Raw genomic sequence first — 26699 nt, 5'->3', positions numbered from 1 at the left:
TTCTGTGCCTCTTATAAACTATGAACCAATGCCCACAGCTAGCAGTTACCAAGAAGAAAGCACTGGGTTGCCTAGACAGTAGACTAGACCTACTGAGGAAATAAAGTTGAAGGCTAGAGCTAGAGATGCTTAGGAGACCCCACTCTGCCTGAAGTGACTAATGTGATATTGGCAAGCACAGGACTGTGCCTATATGCCTAGCTTTTGGTTTGCATTTGAACTCTCTGTGTTTGCACTGTGGGATTCCCTGCCAAAGCAAAGTGGTTTATCCTTGACGTGAGGCTGGAACAAAAGGGCCCACCTGCCACCCCCACAAGCAGAACAGTAGGACACACACAAACAGGCCAAGTTCCTGAGCTTTGTTTCACTTAGCTCCCTCCACTCTATAGAAAGTGACTTTATACTTGTCCACTTATTTGAAAGAGATGCCCACTGTCAAAGGTATTAAAGTTTAAAAAAAAAAAGCTAAAAGCAAAACCAAGCCAAGCTCAGCTGCCTTCATCAGATTCTAGGTAATATATTTCAGTAAGTCAAAATATAGGACTGAGACAACAAGGGCAAGTTTCCCTAGGAAATCAGCCAAGGGAAACAAAACAAAAAGGTGCTTCCAAAGTTTTATGGGTCTGGAGATTGAGAGTGATTTGTAAAATTGTATTTATTCCCCTTTCCCACTGTGTGGGTAACAAAGCTACAGAGGTAACAGAGTAGATAAAAAATGGTATCAGAACACGTTGATTAGGCTGCTGTGCCAGTCCCTGGGGGCTGACACCTACAGCACCACTACACATAAAACTGAGGACAGTTCTGTTTGCTAACTAATAAAATAATGACATCCAAATACTGTTGCTATCACCATTAGGCCTCTGCTGCTCAACTCCCAACCCACCATCTGCTCTAGCCTGCATGGCTAGATTTATCTTGTTAGCATGGGACCGTCTGCTCCTGACACAGGGTCCCAAGCTCTTTGCCAAAAATATGGCACTCTCTTCTAGATTGACATGATTCTAGTCAAGGATAAGACACAAAGGAATGATAAGAAGCTTCAGGAGTGAGTCTACTTTGCTTTTCTAATTTTGATGTAGGCATACTCCTCAGTAAGATACAAAGAAAATAACAATTTAGACCTTTGCCACCAAAGGCAGGGAGAGCAGGTAATAACAAATATTAAGTAGAAGGGCTGGAGAAAAGGCTCAGCAGTTACATACATGCACTGCTCTTGCAGAGGACTCCAACAGGATCTGAGTCTGATTCTCAGCACCCACATGGGGCAGCTCACAGCCACTTGAATTCTAGCTAAAGGGGACCTGATAACTTCTCCTGTGGGTACCTGTATGCTTATCAGCATACACACACAAACAAAAATATGTATGAATAAAAATAAAAATTAACCTTAAATATATTAAGTAGGACTTGAGAATAGAAAGTTGATAGAATACTGCTTTGCACAATTACCATTTTACCTATACTCAATGTGCCCAACATGCATGATGGCTCATCCATCTTGTTGGTACAGAGATCTAGCTTGTATATATCAGCATGTATTTTGGTTTAAAACAGAAATCTAGAAGGAGCTGAACCTGTAGGCACTGGCCTGTAATCCCAGCTACTCAAAAGGCTGAGGCAGATGAATGCCAAGTTCAATTTTGCCTGGGCTCAGAGTTTAAGAGCATTGCCTGCTCTTCCAAAGGTCCTGAGTTCAATTCCCAGCAACCACATGGTAGCTCACAACCATCTATAATGAGATCTGGTGCTTTCTTCTGGTGTGCAGGTGTGCATATAGGCAAACCACTGTATACTTAATAAATAAATATATCTTTAAAAAAAAAAAGAACTAAGGCTATAACTCAATGGGAGAACATTTACTTTGCATATGTTAGGCTCTGAATTCAATACTGGTAGGGAAAGAAAATAAGCAAAATCAAAACTGCTTCAGAGGCTCAGGGGAAGCTGAGCACAGTAGTGTATATTTGTAATTACTGCACTGAGGGGTACACAGGCAGAAGGAATGCAGCAAGTTTGAGGCTATCCTGATCTACACAGCATGTTCCAGACCAGGCGGCGTTACAACCAGCCAGCCAATCAAAAAACGAACACAAAACAAAACAAAACAAAACATCCTAGAGGTTCAGAGGTACCTTCAAGGAGATAAAAACAACTATGCAGGAGACAGCAGGAAGACATGTTTTAGACTCTGCAATATAATATTGTTCCAAACAGAAATGATTTCCAAGTGAAAATGCCTTAGCAGGGAACAGGAAGGGCTAGAAATACTGGTGCCTGGACAAGCAGATGGCTCTGCTTTCCTACCAGATCTGTAAATTATAAACAAACACCTTGTACAAAGATCCTGGGTAGCCTGTTGCTGTCCAGATGAGACCATGGGAGTAACTGGCAACTGCAGTACTTTACAAATGTATCACATGCAGATTTGGAAAACACAGCAATGTTTAAATCAGAAGCAAAACTTCCTCTTGTCTTTTCTCTGTGGTTACTGCAAAAGATAAGAGTTCTAGATGGCAAAAACCCACCTTACAGGTATCACTCACCACATCCCCAGTAGTGTCTGGCCTGTACTACTCAACCAGTGGATATTAGGCCTCTTCTGCCAGGATACCTTAGTGATCAAAGCTATTCACCAAGGAAGAGTTTAGGGTCAAAAGTCAGAGGGAGCCAGGTGTGGTGGTGCACACCTTTAATCATAGCACTTGGGAGACTGAGGCAGTTGGATCTCTGTGAGTTCAAAGCCAGCCTGGTCTATATACTGAGTTCCAGGATAGTTAGGACACTAATATAAAGACTGTGTCTCAAAAAACAAAAACAAAAAGTCCCCAGAAAGTCTACATGAGGAGCTAGAGATGATGGCTCAGTGGCTAAGAACACTTGCTATTCTTCTAAAGGGCATGGGTTTAGTTTTCAACACCCCATATATCAGATAGCTCATAGCCTCTTGGAACTCTAGGAGATCAGACACGCTCTTCTGGTCTCTGCAGGCACCTGAATACATAGAACATTTACATATATAGACAGTCACACACATAACTATTATAGGAGGTGAAGCTTTACTCACAAAGTTCTAAGCATCTAGCACAGGTAAGAATTCATTAGCTCTCTTAATCGCAAGTGAGAGAAACAAGAAGCTAGAATCACTAACCTAGCAGGGTGGTGGTAGTGCACACCTTTAACCCTAGTACTGAAGGAGGGGCAGGGGCAGGGGTAGGGGCAGGGGCAGGGGCAGGGGCAGGAGCAGGGAGATCTCTGTGATTTGAGACCAGCCTGGTCTACAGAGTGAGTTCCAGGACAGCCACGGCTACACAGAGGAACCTTGGTCACAAACAAACAAACACAGGGCTGGAGAGATGACTCAGCAGTTAAGAGCACTATCTACTTTTCCAGAGGTCTTGAGTTCAATTCCCAGCAACCACATGGTAGCTCACAACCATCTATACTGGGATCTGATTCCCTGTTCTGGCATGCAAGTGTTACGTACAAATAGAGCACTCAAATACATAAAGTAAATAAATAAATCTTTCTTCTTTTAAAGAAAGAAAAACAAACAAATAAAACAAGGTCAATGGCTTCCAGGCAGGACATAGCTTCTAAAACCTAAAGCTACCCTCTAATAGGTGACAGATGACTTTGAAAAAATGAATCTTATAGCAACAGAGTCCCAATTTACTGAGTAAATCCATTAAGAGTAAAGGTTAAGACTATAACTCTACATGGGTATAGTTAAAAGTAGTAAACAGGAACCTGTTGGGTGTTATGGCTCAATCCTTTAATCGCAGCACTTGGGTAGAAAGGTAGGCAGAACTCTGTGAGTTCCAGACCAGCATGGTCTACACAAAGAGTTCTAGGACAGCTAGGGTACATATTAATGACCTCCCTCCCTGCTCCACCCCCAAAATTGGTTGACTTTAATGTCCACACTGAAAACATAACAGTTGGTCATCTGGAACAAAGTTTCCTAGTGAATCAAAGATTTAAATGTATAAAACTAAAATATAAAAATAGAAAACGATGTTAATGATGACACAAAGCCTAGGAACCATAAAAGGAAAAGTGTATAATTCTGACTTAAAATAAGTTTTATGACAAAAATAACCTTCAACAAAGTCAAAAGACAAATGACAAGAAACTCCTATTATAAGTTAATTTTCCAATTTATAAGGAGCTTCTGCAGAATTACTAAAAGAAAAAAAAGTAACATGCAGAGAAAGAGGTACATAACAGACAGCCAGGCAAGACAAAGCAGCACCATTGAGGAAGTGGAGGAACAGAAATGCTCATGTAGTAGCCTTTACCTTATCAAATTCACAAATGCCTAAAATTTGGTAACACATTCCTTTAGCAAGTATTTATAAGAGCAAGCACTCTGAAAGATTATGGGGGTAGGGTGGAACAAGTATGGTGGCTCACACCTATAATCTCAAGCACTCAAAGAGGCAAAAGCAAGAGGACTGCTCTGAATTCAGAGCCAGTCTTCGCTACAATAAAAACTTGTTTGGAAAGAAGGAGAGGGGAGGAAAAAACAAAACCTATAAATGAGATTATTAGTTGGTATAATCTGTATAGAGGGCGATAAGGCACTATCTACCAAAATTACAGATGTACCTTACTTTTCTTCCCTGCAGTTGTATTTCAAAGTAACTAATTAGCATGCATGTGCAAAAATGTAGCAGTTTGTATAGCAAGACTGTAAACTCTGAAGTCCTTCAACAGGACACTAGTTACGATGAATTACTAGGTAGCTATTTTTTTCCCAAAAGAGAAGGGGTGCAGGGCAGAGAAAGAGGAGGAGTGGCAGCTGTGGGGGCTGCCTGCACCAGCAGCAATAGCAGCAGCTGCTGCAGCTGCCATGGGAGAGATAGCTCATGCCTATAATCTCAGCACTCCAGGAAGCAGAGCAAGAGGACTGCTGCAAGCTCCCAGCAAACCTGGGATGCAGACTAAGACCCTATCTCTAACAAGACAAGAGGAACTGGAAGCAGCTCAGTGGGTAAGAACACTTGACCTGAAAGCATAAGAACCTGAGTTTAAATCCCCAGCACCCAAGCAATAAACTGGTCACAAAAAGGTAGAAAGGGAGAAGAGGATGCTGTGACCACAAGCATTGAGGAATGGATCCCGAGAGCCTTCTGACTAGGCAGAAATGGTTACCTGTCTCAAGGGAGTAAAATGAAAAGCAATAGAGGAAGACTACTGACATCTTGCTCAGGCCTCTGCATGTGCATACATGGGAACGTATAAAACACACAAACACACACAAACACACACACACACACACACACACACACACACACACACACACACACACATAAATAAAACAAAAAATAACAGAATTTTAGATGTGTGGCTTATAGGCACTTAGAATAAAATGGATGGTTGCTACTTAGGATTCACTAAGAAGAAACTATGAAAAACTAACCTCATTTATCTTGTCTGATAGGAATGGTAAGACTGGCATAATTAAGATATTTTTGTCTGGGGGCTGGCTCAGTGGTTAAGAGTACTAGCTGTTCTTCCAAAGGACCTGGGTTCAGTTCCCAGCACTTACATGGCAGTTTGCAACTGTCTGAAACTTCATTTCCAGGGGATCTGACACCCTTACATCAATGTACATTTTTTTAAAAAGATATTTTTATCTGTATCTACAAGCTCTTACAATGCTTTACATGACAGAGAAAACAAAGGGCTTCCAACAGTCATAGTGTGCATGCCTGTAGCTCTAACACCTGAGGCTAAGGCAGGAAGATAACCAATACAAGGTTAGCCAGTACTATACAGAGCTACTGTCTTTATTATTTATTTATTTAAGTTGTTTTGTTTTCATTTATGTATATTTTCTTTCTTTTGGTGGTGGTGAGGGGTTCTCAAGACAGGGTTTCTGTAGTCATGGCTGTCCTAGAACTTGCTCTGTAGATCAGGCTGGCCTTGAACTCAGAAATTTGGCTGCCTCTGCCTCTCAGGTGCAGGGATTGAAAGGTGTGTGCTACCATACCTGACATGTATACATTTCGTTTGAATGTTTGTGGGTGCCCTCAGAGGCCATAGGAGGGGATCAGATTCCATGGAGCAGGAGTTAACTGGCACTTGTGAATTTCCCATGGTGCTGGAAAGTGAACTCTAGGCCTTTGGAAAATTAAGTACTCTTTTGTTCTTGTTTTGTGTTTTTTTCAAGACAGGGTTTCTTCATGTAGCCTTGGCTGTCTTGCTGTCACTTTGCAGACCAGGCTGGCCTTGAACTCACAGCAATCCCACTGCCTCTGCCTCGCAAGTGCTAGGATTAAAGGCATGCACCACCATGCCCTACTCAATCAAGTACTCCTAATTGTTGAGCCATCTCCCCAGACCCTGAGAAACTGTCTTTAACAGGGAAGAACTTTAGATGTGAAGCCCAAAGTATTAATAATTCATGTTCCAAAACTGAACAAACTCCAAAAACATACCACAAAGCTTAACACGATTTCCTGATTGATTCACTATTTTTGCTAGAAATCTGATGAAAGACGGGAAAAGGATATTTTTCAAATTAGCAGATGATCCCTAAGACTGAAAGAAAAAGACAAATCTAAGTTCATAAGGATACTGCAAGACAGGAACCAGAATTGCAATGACAAGAAGAAAATACAAACTGGCCTTAATTTTCAAAAGAGCCAAATCACACACACGTGTAAGTACAAAAATGGCTGAATTCTTGCTTACTAACAATTATCAAGGGCTTTTAAGTTACTGTAAATGCAATAATAACTTCAGAAAAGGCTGCTGGAATCTACCACTTATCACTGTATTTTCTCTTAGCTCATATCATTAATTTTCTGGTCTGTTGTGCTTTATCCCACCCCCAAAGTTAAAGGGGAAGAAGACAGATTGGAAACCACATTAGAGCCGGGCGTGGTGGCTCACACAGTGCACACCTTTAATCCCAGCACTTGGGAGGCAGAAGCAGGTGGATCGCTGTGAGTTCGAGGCCAGCTTAGTCTACAAAGAGAGTCCAGGGCAGCCAAGGCTAATAACACAGAGACCCCTGTCTCAAAAAAACAAAGAAACCACATTAGAAAAAAAATATCAAAAAAAAAAAAAAAAAAAAAAAAAAAGTATCTACGGAAGTTTGATCTGAAAGGCAAGAAGCAGAGGTACTTCCAGATAAACAGAAGGGCTGTTTAAAAGGCAGTGGGCAGCTTACACAGAGATGTAGCAGTAGGAACAGGACCAATGGAATGAAGTGACATAAAAAGAAATAGTGCTGGCTTGGTATGAGAAAGAATCCTCTAGTAGAAACTTTTTTTTTTTTTTTAATTTTTCTTTCTAGTAGAAACTTAACACTGATGCTGAGCCTATGGACAGAGGCAAACAAGGAGGGGCTGACTACCACTTCTCAGGAATGCATGATCGTCCTTCCTTAGGTGCTGAACAATGGGGCCACAGACTTCTTTAAAAGGAAATTTATCTACTGGTCATACACTTTTGTAAATCAGGTATTAATCATACCACTCATCTGTTTAGTTGAGGCCTGAATTTGCCCACAAGCCTAAAACTACAATCTCTTCTCAAGGGTCACAGATGTAGCTGATAAATTCTACATTTGCTTTTTCTCCCATCTTAGCTCCATCTACTAGTTTCTATGAACTTCTCCAGAAATTTCTCAGGGGAGATTTGCTCTGGACATTTCCCCTGAACTATTTTCTAAACTGCTTAACTGGCAGCTAAGGATAAGCTGTAGAAAGAATGCACGGTCATCAACACTCAATGACAGGTGGACAATCATGTTTTTTTAAAGTTCTGTCTCACCAGAAACACATGTTGCCCGTTACCACTCCAGTTTTACACTGACTCACCATTACTGATTTCTGGAAGATCAAACTTGGTGAAGTCCCACCACTGGAGACGGTAGGTAGTATTGGCAATGTTACTGGCCACAGCAGACTGTCCATCTCCAATCACTGCCCCTGATGACAGAGAAGACAAGAAAAGCACATTAGACTACATTGCATTCTTTTCTGTTTGTTTTTACTGCAGAATGTAATGGAACACAGGGATTAGAGGAGAAAAGTAAGAGTCACAACTGAAGCTCAAAAAACTTGGAGAGATCTGCATGGTAAGTCATCACAAAGAGAACTAGACACAACCTTTCACAAGCACAGTTCTATATGGATGTGGAACCCCATTCATAAGCTTTTCCTGTTACTACTTAATGTGTCAGGTCCTGAATATTACACTGTTTAAGACACTGCCCATCATCTGAAGAGATAGATGAGTTGTCATACAATTGTGGGGGAGGAAAAAAAAAAGAAGACTCCAGGAACATAGAAAGACCAGGTGAATTTCAGTTCTGGGTGCTATGGTAGCAAGCAGTGCTCTTTAGGAGAAGCAGCTCCTCCTTTGTTAATGACCTTTTTGCTAATAAGACATCTCAAAAAGAGGCTTCCTCCAGAGAGGAGGCAGTCAACAGAGGGTGACTGGAGAGAGGCAGTAAAGAACAAATGAGGTAATATTTGTTAATCTCTCTTGAAATACTGGCATATAACAGCAGAAATTTATGAGCCAACCTTTGTAGCATGAGAATATTTTTATTAAGGCAATTTTTTAAAAATAATTCTCCCCTCCCCTTGAATTCCAGATTCACCTGTAATATTTCAGTTTAATTTTCCCTGAGATATATACTTCAGTATGACATTTTTTTCCTTGGTAACCAATTAAATAAAAAACTGATTTTTTTTTAAAAAACAGGTTGACACTTTAATTTGCAGTTGTATTTCATTTATATGAACATGTCATTTCCTCCTCCTCTTTCAGAGGTGCATTTCATACACAACCACCCCTTTGATCAGACAGAACCAAAGCTTCTTAGGAGAACAGAAGATCCTTGTGCGCAATACAGACGAGATGGCATTCTCAGCTGCAGATCTTGTTAGTGCTGACCAGCCTTGGGGAGTGTGGCTTCATGCCGGATTCACCAGCATCACCTAGCCTTTGCCCTCTGAGTATCATGGTGGGACATCTCTATTTGTTTCTTCTTGTTGTTGAAGGGGTTTTGTTTTTCTAGACAGGGTTTTTGTGTAGCATTGGCTGTCCTGGACCTGCTTTGTAGACCAGGCTGGCCTCAACGTGACAGAGAACTGGGATGAAAGAGAGCTACATTTATTACTGTGTTGCCTCTAGATTTCTCTATTCTTTCCTCAAATGATCAAGAAAGAAATTACCCTCTATACAACCATGTAATATAAGAACCGTATTCCTTTTCCTTTTAGCTGGAGGCTGTAGGCCACTGTACCAGAAGGATAATAAGAGTTGAAAAACATTCTGTAAATAAGTTGATAGCCTTAAAATATTTTTTAAGTCTTACAACCTCAAACATAGTTCCAAACAGCTGTTAACACCAACATCTCTGCAGGTGTTATCACAACTGATTTCAAACCCCTACCAATGGCTCCATGACATATATACCATTCATATGAGGCACATATTTGCCTCTCCATTAATACAGAAAATTCTCCTTTGATATTTGTATCTGGGAGCTGGTGAAATAGTTCACCAGTGTTGTAAGGACCCTGCTGTTTGAGGCTACAGTCCTCTCTGTCCAGATAGCCATTCTGAGCTTGGCTCTGACTCCATTTGGAGAGTGTCTTTAGACATAGATGCCCCTAACCACATTTGATATATGACCCTTGACACAGCTCCCTGCTAGCTCTCCCCTCCCTGCGCCTACAGGATAATTAGGTGCTGTGTCCCTGCTCATATGATAAGAGCGTGCTGCCAAATGTAAAATAAGCATCTTTAAAGTGCCTGGTTTCAACCAATTACGAGGGATTAAGTATTTAGCTCAGTGGTAGAGTGCTTAGTGCAAGGCCCTGGGTTCAGTTCTCAGCTCTGTGGAGGGGGAAAAAAAAAAAAAAGACAAAATGAACACCGATCCTGGAAGCCCTCTACCCACTCCCTAAGGGCTATATAACCTTTGTTCTTCCTGATTAAAGTTGAACTAGCTCCTGAAGTGGTTCCCATAGTGTTTTTATCTCCACTGTGCTTATGGCCTTCCAGGCCCTACGTCTCATCTTCTGTTCCTCTTGCCTTGGTGGGCTGGTGGCCATCAGCGCCCCTGCCCAACCCCCAAAACTCCCCCTCCCTGAGGGAAGAGGAGAATCAAGGCCAAAACCTTGAGATTAATCTCCTGAACTCACACAGTGAAGGAAAAAACTGACTCCCACAAGTTGTTCTCTTACCTCCACATTTGTGTTATGGCATGCACATGTACACAGACAGACAGACAGACATAGACAGACAGACAGACAGACAGACAGACACACACACACACACACACACACACACACACACACACACGCACACAGATTTTAAAAAATGTAAAAAACAATCTGTGAGGTAAGAGGGGGAATACAGGGAGGGACAGGTAAAACTAAGGGCCATTTGAAGGGTCATATGGGAACCTAATACAGAAGAAGCTTCTTAAAATATATGCATATACAAAATTGAATCACCAAATAACAGGGAGACAAACACCCAACTACCCATCTCTAGCTACTAAATAAAACCTCCAGTGCTGGGAATGAGTTACATCTAATCAAGTTGTTGGCCAAAGGGGCCCAATGGAAACCCCAAACAACCCAGGCTACTGCTAAAGCTATTGGTTGCTCTCCACAAATTGATGATAAGGCCCTACTGCTGAAGGCAACACCAACATAACTCACTGAATATGGGGAAGTCGAGCTGGTGCCTACCTGGAGCCATCACCCCTACGGAACAGTATTCATAGTCTTGGAAGGTACTCAGCGTACTACCAGAGTATAAACTAACACAGCTACAAAACCTTTATCTATAATTGTGATCCACCTTTGAGATGCACTGTTGCAATAGTGGCGCAAACGTTCTGGGAGTAACCAAACACTATCTCATTGGATTTAAGGCCCACTACTCCACGAGATGGAGCCCAGTGCTGCTCATCTGGCCAAGAACATGAGACTAGACAAGCCATAGACCTAGAAGAAAACCAAACACTAGTACTGTTTTAAAGGGAACATAGCAGTAAAATGACTCCCAGTGACTTTCTTCTATACTCAAAGATAAATGATTTGCTCAGCCATCATTAGAAAGCTTTCTCCTGCAGTAAATAGGAACAAATGCAGAGACCCACAGCTGGACAATGTGCAGAGAGTGAGAAACCTTGGAACACTCAGTCCTAAATAGGATGTTTCTATAAAATTCTTCCCCTCAGGGTTCAGGTAACCTTGTAGAAGAGCAGGTAGAAAGACTGTAAGAGCCAGTGGGGATGGAAGGCACAAGAAAAAAGTGCTTTCTAAACAGCAGGACTAATGCACATATGAACTCACAAATAATGTGTCAACAATGTCTAGATGGGGTTCTAACACTGAGAGGAGCAGTGTACATGAGTTCCCATCCTGAACCCAGAATCTATATCTAATTGATAACTTTTTGCAAGGAAAAAAAATAGTTTTCTCCAAGGGAGTCTCACCGGGTATATAAACTACACTAACGGGTAGGGCCCATGCCTAGCAGTAAATGGTCAACACAAATCAAACTCAATAGTATTTTGGTTTCTTAGGGTTTTGTTGTTGTTTTCTCATAATGCTTTGTGTGGGCATTTTTTTGCCTTACGGGTCTTTTGCTCATATATTATGGTTTCCAATTTTGTGTTTTTATGGGATTTCAATGAACGTTTGTCTCAACATCTCTATGTATTTCTTGTGCTTATTCTTTGGTTCTCTTCTCTCTCTCTCTCTCTCTCTCTCTCTCTCTCTCTCTCTCACACACACACACACACACACATACACACACACACACACGTACGTTTGTCTGTTTTGTTTTATTCTGGTTTGTTTTTATTTTATTTTGGATGCTTGTTTGTTTTCTAACAAGATAGAGAAAGAAAGGGTATGGATCAGGGAGATGGGGAGGATTCAGGAGGAGTTGAGAGAAAGGAACCGTGATCAGAGTCTATTTTTTAAAAGAAATCTATGTTTATTTTTTAAATCTAGTGTGGGGATTTGCTGGTTGGGTGAAGAAGCAGCTAAGATGTCAGTAGGGATTCCTTCCCTTCTTTTCTTTTCATTTCTGAAAGATTTTAGTGAGTTTTATTTTATGACTCTAGAATTCCATAAAATAGAAGAAGTTCTACACAAAATTTTCTTATGTTTTGTTTATGAGTCTAGCCTTTAACAGATGAGCAATCTCTCTAGGTCACTATTTTTTTTTCTTTTTCTTTTTGATTTTTTGAGACAAGGTTTCTCGGTACAGCTGTGGGTGTCCTGGACTCACTTTGCAGACCAGGCTGACCTTGAACTCACAGCAACTGCCTGTCTCTGCCTCCCTCAGTTCTGAGATTAAAGTTGTGCACCACAGTACCTGGCTAGCCCAGAATTTTCTTAAAAGAAGCAGGCTCAGATTTTGCTGGCCTTGCTAATGATGCAAATCATTTAAACCACTTCCCTGAAAGGAATCACTCTTCGTTTTGATGTAGGTTCCATTCCGCTGAGTTTCCGAATCATTCCCTGGGCTAACACATGTATTATCTAGATCACTGGCATCTCTTTAACAGCCAGTCTCAAATTGCTTTAGTTCCTTACCATTTCTTCTAATTTACTAGGAAAGAATATGTCTAACCTCAAACAAAGGGAGATAAATTGATTTTCTTCATGTATGATGAACTAAATGTTAGCAACTAAGAGAGATTGAAGAAACAAACTATATTCTGGGGAAGAGATTAGAACTACAACCAGGAAAACAGTTCAGAAATCCTTCTGCTGGCTTTGTAACTGGGAACACAATGATTTCAGTTCTAGCCCCAACTCCAGAGGCATCCTGTACAGCCTATGCTTCTGAAGACAGCTGTGCAATAAATACATGTGTAGGGTGGTGCTGTGAAGAGACCAGGGAGGGTTTCTCTGCCAATGGTGCCAGAGCACTGCACAGAAACAGCTTGGCATCAGAGTCAATTTTTAGTGCCATGTAAACACAGATTAGGGAGTGAAAGATGCCAGCAACAGATTAGAGTATTGTCACCAGGTTCTCTTTGCAAGGGCTGCTGCTGGCCAACTGAGCCTGTCTCTTGGAAACATCAGGAAGAAAAAGTACTGTCCTGTTTAAAAAAACAAACCCAAAAAACCCACCTACCATTTGGCAGCACTGGCTAAAGGTACAGGAAATGTACCAAGACTAGTTAGTTAATGGACTGAGCCATGAAATATTTACAGAGTAGCATTCAGCTTTAGAAGCCAAATGCTAAAGATGGCTAAAGTATTTCTAAAGCTTAAAGGTTTGTATACGTAGTAGACTACACTCGGTATTTCCTTCCTAAAATGTTATTATTCATTCTTTCAATCATTCATTCATTCAGTTTTGGAGACAAGGTCTCAATATGCAGCACTGGATGTCCTGGAACTTACTATGTAGACCAGGCTAGCCTCCAACTCACAGAGATTTACCTGCCTCTGCCCACAAAGTGCTGAGATTATATACAGCATTTTGCCTGCAGGCCAGAAGAAGGCACCAGATCTCATTATAGATGGCTGTGAGCCACCACGTGGTTGCTGGGAACTGAACTCAGGACCTCTGGAAGAGCAGGCAGTGCTCTTAACCTCTGAGCCATCTCTCCAGCTCTTGATTTATTTATTTTTATTTAAAAATTAATTTATTTTTGTTAGGAGTGGTGATGCATGCCTTTAATCCTAGGATTTGAGAGGATGAGGCAGGAAGATCTCTGTAAGTTCAAGGCCAGCCTGGTCTACATAGCAAATTTCAGGACAGCCAAAACTATACGGAAAGACCCTGTCTCAAAAGAACAAAAATGCCCTTTAAAACTCACAAAAATGCATCTATTTTTACTTTATGTATATGCCCATTTGTCTTGGTGTGTTTATATGAACCATATGTGCATATGTGTGTCTGGTGCCTGCAGAGGTCAGAAAAGAATGTCAGGCTTTTTGGAAATGGAGTGGGAGACAGAGGCAGGCTGATCTCTGTGAGTTCAAGGCTGGCCTGGTCTACAAAGTGAGTCTAGGACAGCCAAGGCTACACAGAGAAACCCTGTCTTGAAAAACAAAAATAAAAAACAAATAAAAATAATCCATAGTTGGGAAGCTCTATGCCAACTATATTGTAATCCCAAGACAAGTAACCTTAGATCTATTTGAGCTGGTTATGGTCACATATACCTATAATTATAGCCATTAGGAGGCTAATATATATAATAATAATTCATATTCCAGGCCAAACTGGCTATATGGTAAGACCACATCTCAACCAACGAAAACAAACCAAGAAAATACTGCTGTTAGAGTGTCTGCTGCTGGGGCTAAAGAGATGGCTCAACAATTAACCCTGACTGCTCTTCCAGAGGGCCTACATTCAATTCCCAGCACCCACATGGCACATAACACCCTGACACAGATACACATGCAGGAAAACCACCAACGAACATGAAATAAAAATAAATAAAATCTTTTTTAAAATCTGCTGCTGAAAGTACTCAAACTGTCTGTTAGCACTGATCATGTAAGGTGTCATGTCCAAAGGAAATTCCAATTCCCCAACTTCCAAAAGGCAGTCCAATTATCCAGAAATGAGTTCCATCTATACCATAGGCGGATATCTAGGTGTTAGATTAAAAGTAAGTATTCACCGGGCGTGGTGGTGCATGGCTTTAATCCCAGCACCTGGGAGGCAGAGGCAGGCAGATCACTGTGAATTTGAGGGCAGCCTGGTCTACAAAGTGAGTTCAGGACAACCAAGGATACACGGAGAAACCTTGTCTCGAAAAACAAAAACAAAACAAACAAAACTATTCCTCAGGAACTTTAGATGCCAGTTCCCTACCTAAAGGAGTTATTTCCCTTACCTCTGGCAGAAAGGACATATGGCTACCAGTGGCACCTATCAGTACATCAAAGTGCTTGCTGGCCTCCAGACCCCTCAGTATCACAAGCACTTGTAACACATTTCAAAGTCCACGCTAGCATCCTAGTCCTTCTCCCCTACCCTAAACTCCCTCCAGCTTCTCTTTCTTTCTCTGCTCTGGACTCTTCCAGAAGCCTCTAGATGTTCTTTCTCTCATATCTACAATAAAAAACTTCCCTTTACTATGAATCGGCTTTCCCTATACCATGTCAGTTTATACAAAAAGAAATTAATAAAAGGTACAGAATGATTTAGATACTTCTTAGCAAAACTCAAGTTTTCTATTTCTACCTTAGATTGGAGCTAGCTTGAAGTAGGGTCTTACAGTTTGTATTTTTTTTTTCCCCCAAAAAACACAGGTGAGTCCAATGGACCAGATTGTGATATTTCCTGCCAGTATATATTTGTGTGACTTTTTGTAAGTTAATAATTTGAATCTGGGTTTCCTTATCTGTTAATTTTTAAAAAGTATGTAATAGCTTGATATGGTGATGCATGCCTGTAATTCCCATATTCATGTTATAGATATAATATGCTTTCTCACTCCACACACAGGTGAAGGAAAGCTCTTTACTAATGCAACTGGCTAGCTGTGGCTACCAGTCCAAAAGGGAGTTAGCACCAAATACAAGATTTTACTAATTCATATACATCTTAAGCCTACGCATTACACAAATGCTGTCATCTTTAAATGTCTTTCAGGTCCCAGCCACAACTTACACTTTAAACAATTTAAACAAAGACTGGAGACTGCAAGTCTGGCCACTTGGGCAGATAGGAGATTTACACAGCAATGACATTTCATATCGACAGAATTATTTTAATTACATCAGTGTTGTTCTTTTTTGAATAGTTGTAACTCAGGGTCATCTGGCCACCCCCTCCAAAGAATTATTGTTTTTTGTGATAAGAGCACAGGGAACTTAATGGCAGAACAGAATTCATGATAGTTGTGACCATATGCTACCTCCACGAGCTGCCCAGTAGAGGTATGTCTTTTGTTGTGGAAAGGGAAGGGGGCTTAATGGCTGGTCAGTCCTGATGAATAAATTTCACATATCTGTTAGCATACTACTTTAACATTGGGATATTTTGGTGACAGTGCTCCCTTAACTAGATTCTATTTGTGGGACTTAATGTCCTCTGCATAGATCTTTTTGGGGGGGGCAATTTTAAAATTATATTTCTTTTTTACATATATATTTATATTATTACACATAAATAAATAAACTACATACAGCAAGAAGACCCATGAAACAATCAGGAATTATATAAATGTTACGTTCAATATCGTCTTTAAAGATCTATTTATCTATCTATCTGTTTGTTTGTTTTGTTTATGATGTGTCCAATGTTCTGCCTGCATGCCAGAAGAGGGCACCAGATCTCATTACAGATGGTTATGAACCACTGTGTGGTTGCTGGGAATTGAACTCAGGATCTCTGGAAGAACAGCTAGTATTCTTAACCTCTGAGCCATCTCTCCAGCCCCTCCTGTGCCAATCTATTAACAAATCCTTTATAGCATCAACCCCATTACAATGAGTTTCTGCTATATCATTCGGAAGATAGAGCCTGATGCAATGGTGCACATCTATGATTCCAGCACTCAGGGAGGCAGAAGCAGGCAAATCTCTTTGAGTTCAAGGCCAGTCTGATCTACAAAGTGGGTCCAGGATAGCCAAGGCTATACAGAGAAACCCTGTCTTGAAAAGCCGAAAGAAAAAAAAAAAAAAAAGGCCAGAAAATAAACAACAACCAAGCTGGATAGGGGTAGCAATTGGAATCAGATGTAGACAGATTTCTGTGAGATTGAGGGCAAGCTGGTCTACAGAGTGAGTTCCAGGATAGCTAAAACTACACAGGAAAAACTTGTATGGGGGGGGGGGAGAAAGAGAGGGAGACAGAGATAGAGGAGAAGAAGAAGAAGAAGAAGAAGAAGAAGAAGAAGAAGAAGAAGAAGAAGAAGAAGAAGAAGAAGAAGAAGAAGAAGAAGAAGAAGAAGAAGAAGAAGAAGAAGAGAGAAGGAGGAGGAGGAGAGGAAGAGGAAGAAGCAACTCCCCCCCAAAAAACTTGCTTTTTAAAATGGGCAAAGGACCTGAAATAAATATGAACATGAAAGAAGTTCCAGGCCAGTCATTAGAGTAGCAAATTTAAATACCAAGGAGAAACCATCTCCCAGGTATCATCACTGCAAAATTCTAAAGCAGTGATAATTCCAAATGGTGGTAAGACCTGGAGTAACATTCCCTGCTGGTGGGAATGCAAATGGGACATGTACTTTAGAAGACAGTTTGACAGTCTCTTGGAAAACTGAACATACTTTTACCATATGATCTGTGACAGGGCAAGACAGTGTAGAAGTTCCTCCATCTTGTATTCTTGCTGAGACCATTTCAGGCTTAGCTAGAATTTGATCTTCTTGATGGAGAATCCCGTGGAAAATAACCCAACTCTATTTGAGGCATTAGAGGGCAAGATGCCCCAACTAACTTAAGCTTCTGTTAAACTGCCTGCTTGTACATCCCCTTCCCCCTTGCAGCTGCCAAGTAAGACAACAGGATATGGATTTTGCCTTTAAAAGCCCTTTAGTGTAAATGTTCAGGGTCTAACGCTACACTTGCTCACCCCATCTTCAACAGCTGGGTGTGGTCCCAGCCAGCTGGAATAAGAACTTTCAACTGGCTATAAACTGTGTCTGGTTAGTCAGTCAGTCCTCTCTGGTGGGGCTCCCCATAATAGATCCAGCACTATCGTTTCAAATGAGTGGAAAACTTGTTTCTACACAAAAGACTACACACTGGTCATAATTGCCAGTACTTGGGCCAGCCAAGATGTCTTTCAGCAAAGGTGTGGACCAACTGTGGGAAATACTAACAAGAAAGCATTAGTAAATGCTCTTTAAAAAAAAAAAAAAAAAAAAAAAGCACTGCCTGCTCTGCTCTTCCAAAGGGCCTGAGGCAGGCATAAAGGTGGGCAGAATACTGTATAAATAGTAAATAAATCTTTTTTTTTTTTAATGCACTGCCATACCAGCCTGATCTTCAGTGTGAGTTCCACATCAGCCTGAACTGCATATTGAAAGCCTGCCTGAGGGAGAGAGGATGGAATCACTAACATACATGAAGACAGAATAGCTATGTGTGTTATGAGTGAAAGAAGCCCAAAGAATACATGACTCCAAATAAAAAGATTATTCGTAATCTGAAATGTAAAAACCAGAATGGTAGGTAGAATTACATGTGTACAACTCTGCTCAGCTTCAAAAACCTCAAATTTCTTTTCTTTTTAATTTCTTAAAATCAATCTATAACTTGGAAGGCACTGATGCTGAAGAGATGGCTAAGCAATTAAATTTGCAGGTTGAACCCGGGCACCGAAACTCCCAGCACTCGGGAGGCAGAGGCAGGCATTTGCTGTGAGTTTGAGGCCAGCCTGGTCTACAAAGTGAGCCCAGGACAACCAAGGCTACACAGAGAAAAAAACCCTGTCTCGAAACAACAAGGGGGAGGGGTGGTTGTGGAGGGGAGGGAGAGGAAGGCTGCTTTTGTGTAAAATAGTTCAATTCCCAGCACCTACTGCAGGCAGCTCATAATCTAGCTTAGGGAATTCAATGGCCTGGCTTTGGCTTCCACACACAGGATAGGCCTACAGACCTGAGGGCCTGCATGCATCTCTGGCCTGTTTGTCTCAGACTCAGTCTACTGTTGCTTAGAAAGGAGGATTTGGAACCTTTTGCCAAAACAGCTTCTTAGTCTATCTCCAAGATCTGTTCTAGGAACAGGGAAATGAAGAGTGTGATTCAACAGTTCAGTAAGACTGCTGAACAATGGGAATCATTAGCAAATCTATCAGAAAAGTTAATTTGGGGAGGGTAAAAAAGGGCAAGCTGCAAAGAAGGAAACATTTAAATTATATTTCGGTCCTACAAAATCTGTTTCATTGGAGATTGCATAATTTAGAATGGCCATGTGCTGCTGCTTGGAAAATAGAATAAGAACGGGGCTGGGGCTGCAGCTAAGCTTAACTTAGTAGCACAGCACTTGTATACCAGGCACAAGGCCCTAGGTCCATCCCTAACACAAGGGAGGAAAAAAATAGGGCTGGGAGTATAAGCACACCACAAAATTACTCTTTTTGCCTGGCTTTCTGTTATACAGGAGTTTAGATTCAACATGCTAAGAAATTAGTAAAGCTGAGCCTAGAAAGACTACGGCAGATTCAAGTGAACAAATTTAACCAACTTTTCTAATTCTTCTTAGAAAGCCTATACTGTAGAATGTCATTTACATGAAATACCTGGAACAGGCAAAGCTACAAAAATGAAATGCACATTAATGGTTACTGGGCTAGAAGGAAGTAAAGAGTTGAAAGAAAGGGGGAAGGGCGAAGTGGCTGTTAGTGCCTAAGGGTTGTTTTGTTGATAAAATGTCTGAAACTATAAGCATAGTAAAATGGTTGTTTTAAGAACCACTGACTTACATACTTAAAATAGATGAATCATATCTCAGAAAGGCTATTTAAAAACTAGCTGAACCTGGTGAGGTGGTGCTATGCCTTTAATCTCAGCATTTGGGAAGCAGAGGCAAGCAAATCTCAGTTGATTCCAGGCTGGCCTGGTCAACATAGTGAGTTCCAGGCCAGCCAGAGCTATGTGGACCAAACCAAACAAAACAAACAAAACTAGCCAAGGCAAGAGAGCTGTGAGTTCAAGCCCATCTTGGGCTACATGTAAAGACCCAGGCTAGACTGTATATTCAACATATTTTTCAGTCTTTTAACTTTTTTTTAATGTTTTGTTTTATTTTAAAGACAAGGTTTTTTTGGTGTGTGTGTAGTTCTGGCTGTCCTGGAACTAATTAAATCTGTTGACTAGGTTGGTCTCAAATTCAGAGACCCACCTGCCTCTGCCTCCTGAGTGCTAGGATTAAAGGCATGCATGACCACCACCTGGCACAGCCAGCTTTTTAAAAAGTGGCCTTATTTTCAGTACCCGTTTGCATATCTTAAGAACATAGAACATTGGTAATATCCTTTACCTTTCATTTGTATATTGCCCTGCTGTATTTCCTCTTTTCTTTTCCTTCCTCCCTTTCTCCCTCCCATCCACCCCCCATCCTCTGTGTGTGTATGTGTACACTTTAGTGCTAGAGATACAGATGTCCTGGAGCTGGAATTAAAGCAGTTCGAGGTGCCCAACCTGGGTGTTTGGAAATCCAACTTAGGCCCTTTATGCTTTAAGATCTTAACTACTGAGTCATCTCTCCAGCCCCTGATATTATTTTATATTTGTAATTACTTTTGGGGGTAGTGTTCTGTTATATAGCCTAGGCTGGTTTTGAACTCACACTCCTTGCTTGATCCCAGGAAGATTGGACTTCTGGGCATATCACCACTAAACCCATGTGGTTCATTTCTCCTTCTTCTTCTTCTTCTTCTTCTTCTTCTTCTTCTTCTTCTTATTATTATTATTATTATTATTATTATTATTATTATTATTATTATTATTATTATTATTATGGTTTGGTTGATTTCATTTGATTTTTTTGAAACAGTTAAGGCTGGCCCTTTAAGTTCTGATACTGTCTGTTTCTCTTGATATTTCTTTCATTGTATACATCTTACCTAGTGCTATGCATATTTTTACAGATTTTGTTATTCTGTATGGATTGTCTATGCTTTGTAGTAAATAAATGAATTGTTTATGAAAAGAAAACTGGCATTAAAACCACCCTTCCTCTCTAATAAACACTGAATGGCATCAGAGGAAGAGCTCCTATAGTTTGAATATGAAAATCCCTTGAAGGCCATATGCTGGAAGCTGAATTTTCAGCTAATGGATCCAATCATCAAAGATTGATTGGATCAGCTGGGCATGGTGATGCATGCCTGTAATCCCAGCAGGCGAATCACTGTGAGTTTGAGGTCAGCCTGGTCTACAAAGTGAATCCAGGACAGCCAGGATTACACAGAGAAACCTTGTCTCAAATAAAAAAATAAAATAAAAGATTGATTGGATCATGAGCACTCTGATCATGAGTGGTTAAGATCTGTAGCATAGAGGACCCCAAGTTGGATTTCTGAGGATGGATTAATTTCCACTGATGGATTAATCCATTGATGGCTTCATATTTTGATGGCATATTGGAAGGTGGTAGAAACTAGGAAAGGGGCCCTCCCTGGGAGTCTACCTTGGACAGGCATAGTTTGTGTCTGCTTCTTCTGTCTCTTTCTACCACCTGACAGCTATAATGTAGGGAGCCTCTTCTGTCACATACCTACCACCATGATATTCTGCTTTGCCATGGTACAGCTGACCGTGGGATGGAGCCTCTGAAACTATGAGCCAAAAGAAACCTTTTCTCTTTTTAAGCCGTTCAATAAGGTGTCATGGATATGGAAAAATCTGACTAACAGATGTCTTTACTAAAGCTTCATTTAAATACAGTCTTTAAATCTGTCCTAAGTAACAGAGTGGTGGTGGTACACGCCCTTAATCTAGCACTTGGAAAGCAGAGCAGGTAGATCTCTTGTGAGTTCAAGGTCAGCCTGCATTCCAGGACAGCCAAGGCTACACAGAGAGACCCTCATCTTGAAAAACCAAATCAAACAAAACCAAAACAAGAACAACAAAAACTAAATCTCTCCTAAGAAAGGGACACCACTATGCACTTAGCTATAATAATTTCAGATGTTTAAAAAAAAAAGTTCTGAAGCCAGGCGGTGGTGGCACATGCCTTTATCCCAGCACTTAGAAGGCAGAGGCAGGCGGATCACTGTGAGTTCGAGGTCAGCCTGGTGGTCTACAAAGCAAGTCCAGGACAATCAAGGTTACACAGAGAAACCCTGTTTTGAAAAACAAAACAAAAACAACAACAAAACAAATGTTCTGGGGATTTGTTCACAACACTGTGAATATACTTTAGCATAGAAATTGTTTCACACTATGTAATTTTAGTTTTTTATATATTTTTTCATATTGTAAACCTGAAAGAGTTCCTAATAGCAAACAAAATTTCCTCCACGGTAAATGTCACAAGCTCCCTCATTCCCCACTCATGATTCTGACAATGAAGAAAATGGCCAAACATGTATATACAAATTTGTTTAGAATTATAGCTTTATGAAGTTATGATGCATAGAACTATATACTATTTAAATAATATATTTAATCTGTTTTTTTCTTACTATACATATGTTTCTCTAGGACATTTCATATACTAGAAATCACACAGGAAGTGGTCTTTCGTGTCTAGCTTCTTTTGCGGACATAATGTTTCCAGGGTTTAAACCATACTATAGTGTGTATTAGAACTTCATTTCTTTTTATGGTTAAAATAATATGCATTGTGTGTTTAAAACTCAACTACGGGTTCATATGAGAATTAGATAATTCTTTTTTTTATTTTAGAGAAAATAAAAGGCACAGAAACCTAGCAATCATAAAAGTGCTTGAGGGAAACAATAATTTCCTTTAGAAAAAAAAAGTCAACTTTCAAAGACCAATTCTGAAAATATTACCTACAGTTAGAACTATGTCTTGTTTTCCCCCTGAGGCCAACATAAAAATAAGAGGAATGTTAGGGGACATTATTTTCTATAACCCCCCCAAAAGATAGCACACGAATTTCTACAATTCTAGCACAGACAATGTTCTAAGCCAGGGTTTTGGTCTGTATATTGGATTTAGGTTGCTTAACAACTAACTACTCAACTGGTTGCTTATATGATGTTGAGATCAATCATTACACAATATCACAGAAAGGGTAAATATTTTGTAGGTACAGACTTTAATAACTTACATGTACTTCTCTGCAGGAAGTTGATGAACATTTAGATGATTACTCTAAACCAAAGCTCCAGCTCTGAAGAAGAGGGCCACACTAGTCCATACTCAAACTGTGGACTTTTGCCAACAGAAGAAGAAAGGAATCAAATGTGGCCAATAAAACCAACAATAGTGGAAGCGCTCAATGTAGAAATGAGTAAGGCCTAGAATATGACAAGTTGCAAGGAAAGGAAAAGAAAGAAATACTGAATATTTCTACATATCACAGCTTTCTTCTCAAGACAATTCAAATGAGGACTGGATAGCTACAGTAGAGTATGGTTTAAAAGAGGACCAACAGAATAAAGAAAAATTAACCTGTTATTCATAGCAGCAGGCATTGTCTTTCCAGTATCAGCATGTGATGGTTATTCTCACTGTGAGAGACTCTAAGCACACCTCAGAGAAATTATCTAGATTAGTTTAGTCTCTTAGCATTCCTGTGAGAAGATTATCAAGATTAGGCTAATTGGGGTGGGACAATCAACCTGAACTGTGGGTGGCATCATCCTATGGTTTAGGGTCCTGGACTGAAAACAAAGAAGGCCAGCTGAGCACACCACTCATCTTTCTAATCCTGACTGGATGCACTCTGACCAGCTGCCTTAAGCTTCTGCTGCCTTGACTTCTAGACATGAACTACCTTCTAAAACTACAATTTGAAATAAATTAACTTGCTCTTGTCAGAGTATTTCATCCCAGCAATGAGAAATAGAATCAATTCAGAGTGTAAGCAGTACTAAGAATCTGGTATTGGCTTTAAAAATATCATAGTAAAATAGAACATAAGACAGTTTTTATGTTAAAAGAATATTCATAGTATTGTAAAACAATCTCCAAAACATTTTTATATTGTACATATGAAATTCTCCATCTACTGAACAATTCCCTTTATTATCTCTCACTAACCTTTACAACCATTACTTGACTTTCTGCTTCTGTTTAGCTAACTCACTGATACAGAATCATAGGGCACCAAGCACTGGCTTTTTAGCATTTACCTTCAAAGAAGAGATACATAAGTAGAGAATATCACATAAAGCTATCTGCAGACATGGCATGAAATTGTCTGCTAAAAGCAGCATGGTAGAGCCAGGAGATGGTGGTATATGCCTTTGACCCCAGCACTGGGAAAGCAGAACCAGGAGGATCTCTGTGGAGGCCAGCCTGGTCTACAGAGCATCTAAGACTGGCTAGACGGAGAAACCCTGTTTTTTATTTTCTTGGGGGGTAGGGAGCCTAAAAACCAGAAAAGCTGCAAGGTAGTTAGGTTTGACTGAAAATCCAAACTCTAGAAGCTTTGTGTGATCACTCTCCAACTCCCACACCCCCAAAAGAGGTCAAAAAAAGGAGTGTTCATGCTATTCTAACTTGTGATCTACTGAAAGCCTGAGGGTAATGAGGCTGCCATTTGACTATGATTCCTAACTATGTGATCTGTGATTCAATCACATTACTCTGAAAGCACCAGTGTCACCTGGAGTTCAGCGATGTGCTTCCACCCTAAATAAAGAGAATGAGCACTCCTTATTGGGTCCTGACTCCTTCCCATCTCTTTGAAATCCAGGCCTAATCTTGGCTATTGGCAGGGCATCTGGCAGTTCCCAGATGGCTAAGGATGAGGTCAAACTAAGACCCATTTTCATCACTGCTTAGTATACCTTCTTTGATATATATGTCCTAAAGTAAACACTTACTTGCATTCATACTAATGATATAATTGGGGCAAGTTTTATGAAAGTAGAATATCCATTTCGAAAGAAACGAAGATTATTACCTTTCTTCCACCCACAAACATTATTTAAGACAAAAACAATTAAGCTCACAAGAACACATGCTACTGAAAAATTATTAGGAACAGCACTCCGAAAACCCACAGCATTTAAGGAAAATGGGGGAAGGGAAGCCTCAGAAAAATCCTCAAACAAAAACACTTAGCAATCACCCCCACCAAGCAGAAACTTTCTCAAAACCTCTACCTTTGATGGAAGATACACAGGTGGACAAATGATTAAGAATCACCCCACCACCCTCCTCTTTTTATTTATAAGACATTTACAGTCTGGCATCTCCTACATTTGGGTCGCAGAGATGAAGGATACTGGCTTGGGAGACTGGTATAGATAAAACCAGCAAAGTCACCATCCTCTTGTCATGCCTCAGCAGCACAAAGATGAACAAAGAGGAGAGGAGGCTTAAGAAAGGAAGAAAGGTGAAAGAAAGATAAAGAAATCTCACTGACTCGCTGAATAGCTCTCACCAATCATTTGTCTTGAACTCTGAAAACTCCTGCAGCTTTTATTATTTGGGGCAAGCACAAGAGAATGGAATTAGACCAGAGGGTCTTAGGCTTGTCAGGAGCAGGAGGCAAACAACCTTTATTGCTGCAAAGAGGATGCAGATTTCAGAAGCCTTAAATTTGCAATGAAGGGAAATGGAAATGTGCTGAACGTGGGTTTGACTGGCAGCTTTCCTCATCTGTCGATCACAGGGTAATAAACACTGGGAGATGGCAGAAATGAAGATAAATGCTTTCAGTAGCACCAGTCCCCACCCTCCCCTCCTCTTCCACCCCCACTTAGCACATGACAAGAGAGTTAAAGAAAAAAAAATTAAGCTTCTTAACCAACTCTTTTGTTAAAACTTTCCTTAGAGGCCACCTACACGTGAATTACTGCTCTATGAGCCTACTTTCTCATTAGGGGGCCCAGCTTCTAGAGGTGAAAAGCTCCTGTCAAGTGAGCACCTGTACATGTCAGGGTACAGCATACACAGCCAAGTCAGCCAGGGCCAGCATACAAGAAAGAGGCCAGAGAGGATAGACCCAGAACTTCTAAGCTTGTCTAACTTAGTAATTCAAAGCCTGGCTCCCTGGGCCTCCAAGGATAATGTGGTGTCACTTTACCCAGGGACAGAAAAGGCTCCACAACAGGGCCAACAAAGAGGCCCTTGGAGCCAGGCACGGTTGTGCACGCCTGTAATCCCAGCATTCTGGGAGGCAGAGGGAGGCAGATATCTGAGTCTTCAAAGTGAGTCCAGGACAGCCAAAGCTACACAGAGAAAAAACTCTGTCTAGAAAAAAACAAACCAAACCAACAAACAAAAAAAAGAGGCCCTGGAACCTGAAGGTCAAAGACGCTGTCAGGTCAGAAAGAGGTTCCAGATACAATAGCCAGTCTTGCTTATTACTAGCTTTACAGGGGGATGAAGGAAAGTTTTTTTCTGCCTGCCTCTGCCTCTCAAGTGCTGGAATTAAAGGCTGGCACCACCACTCCTGGCTAGGAAAACTTTTAGCAGGCCATGATCTTACAAGTATTCCACAGCTTGGTCCAAAAGGAGTATCATTTGGGGTCATGTGACACTGAGACCAATGTGACCCCAATGGTGTGCTTGTTTGAAAGAATAGCCCCCATAGACTTGTATATTTAAATTCTTAGTCACTAGGGAGTGCAACTCTTTGACAGGATCAGAAGGATTAAGAGGTGTGGCCTTGTTGAAAGAGGTATGACTTGTTGGAGTTGGAGGAAGAGTGTCACTTGGTGTGGGCTTTCCAATTTTAAAAGTCCAAGCTAAGCCGTGTGTGTGTGTGTGTGTGTGTGTGTGTGTGTGTGTGTGTGTGTGTGCGCGTGCGCCCCCCCCCCCAATCTCTCTCTCTCTCTCTCCCTGCTGCCTATGGATCAGGATATAGCTCTCAGCTACTGCTCCAGCACCATTCGTTCCACTATGCTGATAATGGACTAAGCCTTTAATTAAATGCTTTCTTTTATAAGAGTTGCCTTGGTCATGCTGTCTCTTCACAGCAACAAAACAGTGACTAAGACAAGTGGCTTTAAAAAAAAAAAAGAAAGAAAGAAAGAAAGAAAAGAAAAAGTAAAACCAAAAGGCTGGCAGCTCCTAAAGCAATAGAGGTAGCATGTGCTAATAAGATGGCTGGGGGCCAGACATGCAT

General features: G+C 40.8%; 1 protein-coding gene across 7 annotated transcripts in view; it reads right to left on the bottom strand.

Moving 5' to 3' along the window:
• The window catches only part of Ambra1 (autophagy and beclin 1 regulator 1), a 188631-nt gene that overhangs the window by 34691 nt on the left and 127241 nt on the right, over positions 1-26699 (bottom strand). For all 7 annotated transcript variants that reach the window (XM_051144131.1, XM_051144133.1, XM_051144132.1 and 4 more), the window contains one exon: positions 7836-7946. In XM_051144131.1, coding sequence (XP_051000088.1) covers positions 7836-7946 — 111 coding nt within the window. The remainder of the gene's footprint in view (positions 1-7835; positions 7947-26699) is intronic.

Source organism: Acomys russatus, chromosome 4 (genome assembly GCF_903995435.1).
Source record: "Acomys russatus chromosome 4, mAcoRus1.1, whole genome shotgun sequence".
NCBI lineage: Eukaryota > Metazoa > Chordata > Mammalia > Rodentia > Muridae > Acomys > Acomys russatus.
Note: the sequence above shows the minus strand (reverse complement) of the source record. Positions and strands in the feature narration are given on the sequence as shown.